This window comes from Oryctolagus cuniculus, chromosome 3 (genome assembly GCF_964237555.1).
Source record: "Oryctolagus cuniculus chromosome 3, mOryCun1.1, whole genome shotgun sequence".
In the NCBI taxonomy this organism is placed as follows: domain Eukaryota; kingdom Metazoa; phylum Chordata; class Mammalia; order Lagomorpha; family Leporidae; genus Oryctolagus; species Oryctolagus cuniculus.
Window position 1 is genome coordinate 37712140 of NC_091434.1, and position 7321 is coordinate 37719460.

General features: G+C 45.2%; 1 protein-coding gene across 3 annotated transcripts in view; it reads right to left on the reverse strand.

The window, feature by feature from the left end:
• Positions 1-2322, reverse strand: part of NOP58 (NOP58 ribonucleoprotein) — a 33545-nt gene extending 31223 nt beyond the window's left edge. For 2 of the 3 annotated variants that reach the window (XM_008258987.4, XM_070070374.1), the window contains exon 1: positions 2043-2309. Coding sequence is in view for 1 of the 3 variants with exons in the window: in XM_002712540.5 (XP_002712586.2) it covers positions 2043-2087 (45 nt within the window). In the remaining 2 variants the exon portion in view is untranslated. Of the gene's footprint in view, positions 1-2042 lie in introns of all 3 variants that reach the window. The other variant, XM_002712540.5, reaches the window with a different exon arrangement.
• Positions 2323-7321: the final 4999 nt, after the last annotated feature.

Here is a 7321-nt window from a genome sequence, read left to right on the forward strand (position 1 = left end):
GCCATACCACCATTTCAAGCATGCAATAACTGCATGTGGACAGCACAGCTAAAAGTCTGAGATTAACAAAACTAAAGATTGTCTAATCTTATACTGTGTGCCATATGACACAAGACACAGGTTGGGTTTTTTAATATTCTGAAAGTAACTAAGTTTTTTTACATGCTGTCTTTGCATCCATATATACAATTTTGTCAATGAGCAATAAGAAATTTCTTAGAGTCTCATTTTTCTGAATCACTATAAATGTGTAGGTACGTACTAGGTCCTAATTGAAGTGAAAAAACTACAGAATTATCAAAGCATGAATTTCATGCAACCAATATAATCTGATACCTGGATTTTGAAAGAACGTGAAAAGGAAGCTAATAACCTTGTACATTATGTACACCTTTTTCTGAGAACTCCCATATTGTAATATTTACCCTTCTCAAAATGTAGGATTCCTTTTCACAAAATTGTCCATTACTGTATAATTCTATTTATATTTATTCAAAATCAACATCCATTCCAAACAATTATAAATTAATCAACATTTCGTTGTGTTCAAGCCCAACTTATTTATCCAATATACTTTGCTGCATAAACCACAATTTCCTGATTTCCAACGGTAACTTGCAGAGAAGTAAATGGCAAGAAAACAATGAGGAAGTTTACAATGGACCTAACTGACAGACAGACTCAAAATATAACAGACCACACCGGCTCAGAGAACTGGGGACATCCGCAGAATCCTACATAATTCCGATAAAATTCCCCCAAAACTGGAGAAAAGCACAACAGACAAGCTCCAGAGCTCTCGCCAGGACTGCAATTACAGAGTCCAATGAAAGAAACCAAGCAAAACTGCCGTTTTTTAAAACCATTATTTGTCTGATTTTCTTAAAAACAACAAATATTTGAAATATCAAATGCAAGTGTAAAAAAAAGTCACAAGTGAAACTTTAGGAGAAACTCTCTGTACACTTTCCGCATCCAAACTACAAACACTTGACTAGTTTGAGTCACAACTAGAATCGTAGTATACATATTCTGGAAGGCAATTTTGGCTTTCTACCAACACACACACATATATAATAATATGTATATAATAAATTTGCTTTTGGCTCGGTGCTGTATTTGCTGAGCTCAGAAGAGCGCCCGGCACATGGCAAGCCCTCAACCTAAGATACTCTAACATCTCAACAGCAACCCACCGCAGGCAGGGCCCGCTCTTCACCCATTTCCGTCTGAGGAACTCTTTAATTCCAAACTTTCCCTACTCAAACAACCAAATCTCAAATTATCACAACCCAGATCTTCCCGTAAGCTTCAAATCTGAAACACCGAATTACCTGATCTACACAACTGCATTCTAACAGACAAGGGAAGCTTCACACAGCCCAAATTCTAAATCTTAGGGTTCCCCACAGCATTCACTGTGGTTAAGAACACTCCTGGCCGTTCTCTTCTGCACGTGCAAACTGATTTTTAGCACAGATTTCTTTCTGATGTATGCAAACTTAGTTCTTAAACCCCAAGACCACCTTCAATCCATCGGTCAATTTTGTCAGTTCTACTCAGAATTTCTCTTATTTGTTTCCCCCCATACCCAACCTTAATCCAAAGCGATTTCATTTCCTCAATTAACGCAAAAAATATCCTTGCTTCGGTTCTTACCTCCCCACAATCTAGTATCCGCACAGAAAAACCACCTTACTAAAAGGCACATTATATCGTCATTCCTAAAAGCTTTCGATCCATCTTTAAAACGCCCAGAATAGAATGTTAACGGCTTTTCACAACCTGCAAAACTCTTCACAGCTCCCGTCCACGTCTTGAACCCAGCCAAACCCCTCAACGCAGGACGAGTCGCCCCAAACGGCGGGGCCACGTGTTCACCACCGAAACACAGGCCTTCTCAGACTTTTCCCCTTTCAGAGCCCGGGGCCCTAAAAAGCTCCCGTGCGATCCTAGGCAGTCTCATCCCCTCCTTAAGTCTGACCCTCTCTTCTTCAGTCCAAACCAGCCTTCCCTGGCCAACGGCTCAATCTCCCACCTACCTTAAAGATGGCGTAGCCGACGGATGTTTCAAACAGCACCAACATGGTGAAGCCGGGTCAGGGGGCCGCAGGGCCCGCCACGGGCTTTATACCAATGCACAAGAATCAACGCGCGGCCCCCAAAAAGCGCTCCAAGCCGCGGCTGGCAAAGCACAAAGGCGCACGTCTCCCGGAGAATCACACCGCGTTACGCTGAGATTCCACGCTGTGCTGCATGTGGAACGCAGGAACCCGCTCCTCCTTCTCCAAGGATTCTGGGGGATTGACGTCACTTCCGGCAGCTGACTGCTGCCTAGAGTGGGGCCACTTCCGGAATGTTCCCGCCATAGGGGGCGGGAGGTGGGACCTCAAAATATCGCGAGATGTCTTAGGGGCGGAACTGAGTTTTTGCGCCGCCTGACCGTGCGCAGTTCTAAAGAGAAAAATTGCCTGGAAGTGAGGGCGTCAGAATGAGAACTGGACTGTCACTGTGTTTACGAGCACTCCTGGCCGTTCTCTTCTGCACGTGCAAACTGATTTTTAGCAGATTTCTTTCTGATGTATGCAAACGTCTCCCGTGTTTACTGCGGTTGTTTAAAATGATCTCGAGGTCTCCCTGTCAATATAATTAGTATAATATACTTCCTGACTTCCCAAGACCTATGTGCAGATTTTCTGTTAATATTACATTGCATTGAGGGGCTGCCGCCTGCAGTGCCGGCATCCCATATGGACGCTGCTCCACACCCGATCCGGCTCTCTGCTGGGACTGGCGAAAGCAGTGGAAGATGGCCCAAATGCTTGGGCCCCTGCACCAGCGTGGGAGACCCAGAAGAGGCTCCTGGCTCCTGGCTCCTGGCTTCGGATCGGCACACCTCTGGCCATTGTGGCCGTTTGGGGAGTGAGCCAGCAGATGGAAGACCTCTCTCTCTCTGCCTCTGCCTCTCTGTAACTTTGCCTTTCAAATGGATGAGCAAATCTTAAAAAAAAAAAAAAAAAAAAAAAAAAAACTACATTGCATTGGGAAGGCACCAAACTCTGCCTATGGCGTGTGCCCAAACTTCGAGGGGTTCGAGCTGGGAGACCTAAAAGTTCCGATGAGGTTGTCTAAAACGAAAACCCATGTCAGCAGTGTCTTTGGTGGCTCCATGTGTGTTAAATATGTCTGCGACAGGATCAAGCGTGCCTTCCTTAAGGAGGAGCAGAAAATCTTAGTGCAAGTGTTGAAGGCACAAGTACGGAGTCAGAAAGCTAAATAAAAACATGAAACATTTGAGAAATTAAAACACAACAACAACAACAAAATATTACATTGCAGCCTGCTCAAAATTATGAACACCCAGCGACTTGATTTTCTCCAGCAACTCTACAGCCTGGGATCAGGAGGAAAGGAAATCCTTGACCGAATAACAGTCAACAAATAAAGAGAGGGAAAATCAAGCGATTAGATATCCAGGTAGACATTAGCTTATGTGTGTTCAAGGGGCTGAATTTTTCTGTGGCTGAATGAGGGAAGAAATGTGGAAGTAAGCTTTGGAAGTGAACCAGCATTTGCGCATCAAAAGTCTCGTCCTTGTTCCATAACCTTATAGGGGTCCCAGCCCTCTCCCTGGAGCAGCTTAGGGGAATCTTTTCTGGCCTGCTCCAAAGGGGGCTATGAGATCCAATAACCCTGTGCTGGTGGAGTCCTGGGAGGAATTTTATGAATTCCATGGCCAGAAAGCCCCTCCACTAAGCAATATCCTAAAAGAATAAGGGGGAAGGAAAAATAGTGGACCAGACTCACATCTTTAGAACTCCAGTCCAGGGGCTGGTGCTGTGGCTCAGGGAGTTAAACTGCTGCCCGCGACCTGGGCATCCCACATAAACACTGCTTCCAGTACTGGCTGCTCCATTCTGATCCAACTCCCTGCTAACGTGCCTGGGAAAAGCAGCAGCAGATGGCCTGAGTACCTGGGCCCCTGCTGCCCACTTGAGAGACCCGGATGGAGTTGCAAGCTCCTGGCTTGGGCCAGGCCCATGGAAAATCCCTCTCCCTCTCTCTCAAACAAATAAATATTAAAACAAAACCCTGCAGTCTAAAGCAGAGTGGGCTCTTAGTTCTTTCCTGAGATGTCCAGCTGGTCTGTCAAGTGTATTCTTTTGGTTAAACTTCACTGTCATGTTTACTGCTACTTTCTCACATGTGGAATTCTTTTCTTGTGCAGAGACAACAAGAACTCTGATACAGCTGTCTCTGGTAACAAAGGGGTAAAGGAATCTAGGGTAAAGACAGGAGCAGGGTTAAATACACCTAGGCTATAATCCAGTGTGATCAGAGAGGCTAGAGAAATCAAAACAGCTTCACTGAGAAGAGGCATAGGTGGATGAGATGGGAGTTCTATTTCTCTATAGTATTCTTTAACTTCACAATGTTTTTCTATCTAGAGTCCTTAACATCAACTAGAGAGGGGTCTGTATTTTACATTTACGTGTGTCCATATGGAGCGTTATGCTGTACTAGTCATGAAATAGAATCTCATTAAACATCTTTTTTAAAAAAGACTTATTTTATTTATTTGAAAGAGTTACAGAGAGAGGCACAGCCAGAGACAGAGAGACAGAGAGACAGAGGGAGGTCTTCCATTCCACTAGTTCACTCCCCAAATGACTGCAGCAGCCAGACCTGAGCTGATCCGAAACCAGGAGTCAGGAGCTTCTTCCTGGTCTCCCACATGGGTGCAAGGGCCCAAGGACGTGGGCCATCCTCCACTACTTTTCCAGGCCATAGCAGAGAGCTAGATCAAAAGTGGAGCAGCTGGGATTTGAACCGGTGCCCATATGGGATGCAGCACTGCAGACTGGTGCTTTAACCCACTGCACCACAGCGCCAGCCCCTAAATAATTCTTAAAAATGAATCAATGTCCACAGGTAGTAAAATTCTTTTCCTTGGGGCCAGCAATGTGGCTCAGTGGGTTAAGCCACCACCTGCAGTGCTGGCTGCCCCACTTCTAATTCATCTCCTTGCTAATGGCCTAGGAAACCAGTGGAAGATGTCTCGAGTATTTGGGCCCCTGTACCTACACAGGAGCTCCTGGCTCCTGGTTCGCTCGCTCTCTCTCTCTCTCTCTCTCTCTCTCTTTTTCCTTCTTTCTCTGTGTAACTGTGCCTTTCAAATAAATAAGTAAATCTTGGGGCCAGTGCTGTGGCTCAGTGGGTTAAGCTACCACTTGCAGTGCTGGCTGCTCCACTTCTACTCCAGCTCTCTGCTGTGGCCTGGGAAAACAGTAGAAGATGGCCCAAGTCCTTGGGTCCCTGAGCCTATGTGGGAGACCCAGAAGAAGCTCCTGGCTCCTGGCTTCAGATAGACCCAGCTCCAGTCATTGCAGCCATTTGGGGAGTGAGCCAGTGGATGGAAGACCTCTCTGTCTCTGCCTCCGCCCCTCTGTAACTCTGCTTTTCAAATAAATAAATACATCTTAAAAGAAAAGAAAATGGGGAAAAGGACCACTGATGATAGAATTTGTTTAAAAAATATTTATTTACAAAAATAATTTTCTTTGTACTTAAAGCCTTGTGTCCTTTTCCCAAAATGAAACAAAATCACCTATTCATTGTGAAACAGCTTTACCATGGTGTCTCCTAAAAATCTGTCCTTGCACAATGCCCTTTACATAATCATCTTAATATGATGTTTTAGTTAGGGTTTAAGATCTGACTCTGAGCCGGCGCTGCGGCTCACTAGGCTAATCCTCCGCCTAGCGGCGCCGGCACACCGGGTTCTAGTCCCGGTCGGGGCGCCGGATTCTGTCCTGGTTGCCCCTCTTCCAGGCCAGCTCTCTGCTGTGGCCAGGGAGTGCAGTGGAGGATGGCCCAGGTGCTTGGGCCCTGCACCCCATGGGAGACCAGGAAAAGCACCAGGCTCCTGGCTCCTGCCATCGGATCAGCGCGGTGCGCCGGCCGCAGCGCGCCGGCCGCGGCGGCCATTGGAGGGTGAACCAACGGCAAAGGAAGACCTTTCTCTCTGTCTCTCTCTCTCACTGTCCACTCTGCCTGTCAAAAAAAAAAAAAAAAAAAAAAAAAATTAAAAAAAAAAAAAAAAGATCTGACTCTGATTTTGGATTTGGATCTTGGCCAAATACAAGTAATTGTCTGGAAATTCCCCATTGCAAGGAAAAAGTAAGTGTCTTAATACATTCTTAAACAAAGTACTAGGTCAAGGGGAGACAGCACGAAGTATTAAGAGGAGGATATGAGAAAGTATAGATACCCAGAAGGGCTGATAATTTACTGGGGGTCTGACATGGTAAGAATCATGACTCTTCTGTCCTCCCTCAAGCTCCACCCATGTTCATAGGATCTCTATAAAAGTGTGTCACCGGGGCAGGTAGAGGAGCTAAGCCGGTGAAGCTGCTGCCTGTGTTGCCAGCTCCCTTTAAGGGCACTTGTTCATGTCACAGCTGCTCTTCCTCCATTCCAGCTCCCTAGTAATATCCTGGGAAAAGCAGAAGAAAATGCAGGTGACTGGGCCCTTGTAATAAATAAATAAATAAATACATAAATCTTTAAGAAAAGAATAAATTGTCACCAAACCCCCAGTACTAGTCAAGTGTCTGGCACAATAGTAGAGATCCCATAAAAATAATGAATAAGATTAAATTATTTCAAGGGGGTTAGCAGAGTCTCCAGGGTTTTTTTTTTTTTTTTTTAAACCTACTGACATTACCAAAAGGTAATTCTGCTCAGAGGCTTCCCATATGTCTATTTTTAATTTTTTTAATGACTCAAAAATCTTCATTTTTTATTTAGCGTTCTGACCCCTTGCTTGCACCTTCAACACTTTCAGATAATTTTCTGCCCTCCTCCCCCCACCAAGGAAAGCACGCTTGATCCTGTCACAGACACATTTAGCACACCTGGGACCACCACAAGCCCCGTTGCCAGGTGTTTTTCATATTCTACAATTTTATCGGGAGTTTAGGTCTCAAGGCTCCGAAAAGTGTGTCTGGGGATATGCCACGGGCAGATTGGTGCTTTCCCAATCTTCTCAGTGTGATGGCGAATGCTTCTATGACCAGGGGTTTGAGACAGTCAAGGCTGTACTGTAGGAAGGCGTATGTTAAATGCTGGGCCATCCTGATGGTCTCTAAAACTGCCCCAGAAGAGGTCCCATAAATCCATTCACAGGAAGGGATGTGGTCAATGGTGCACATCTTTCACGTATTCATTGAATATTCGAGTGTCTCATCTGTGCCAGGCATTCCTACAGGTACTATGGATATGAGGAGTGAAAAAAAAAAAAAGAAAATTTTTAATACTT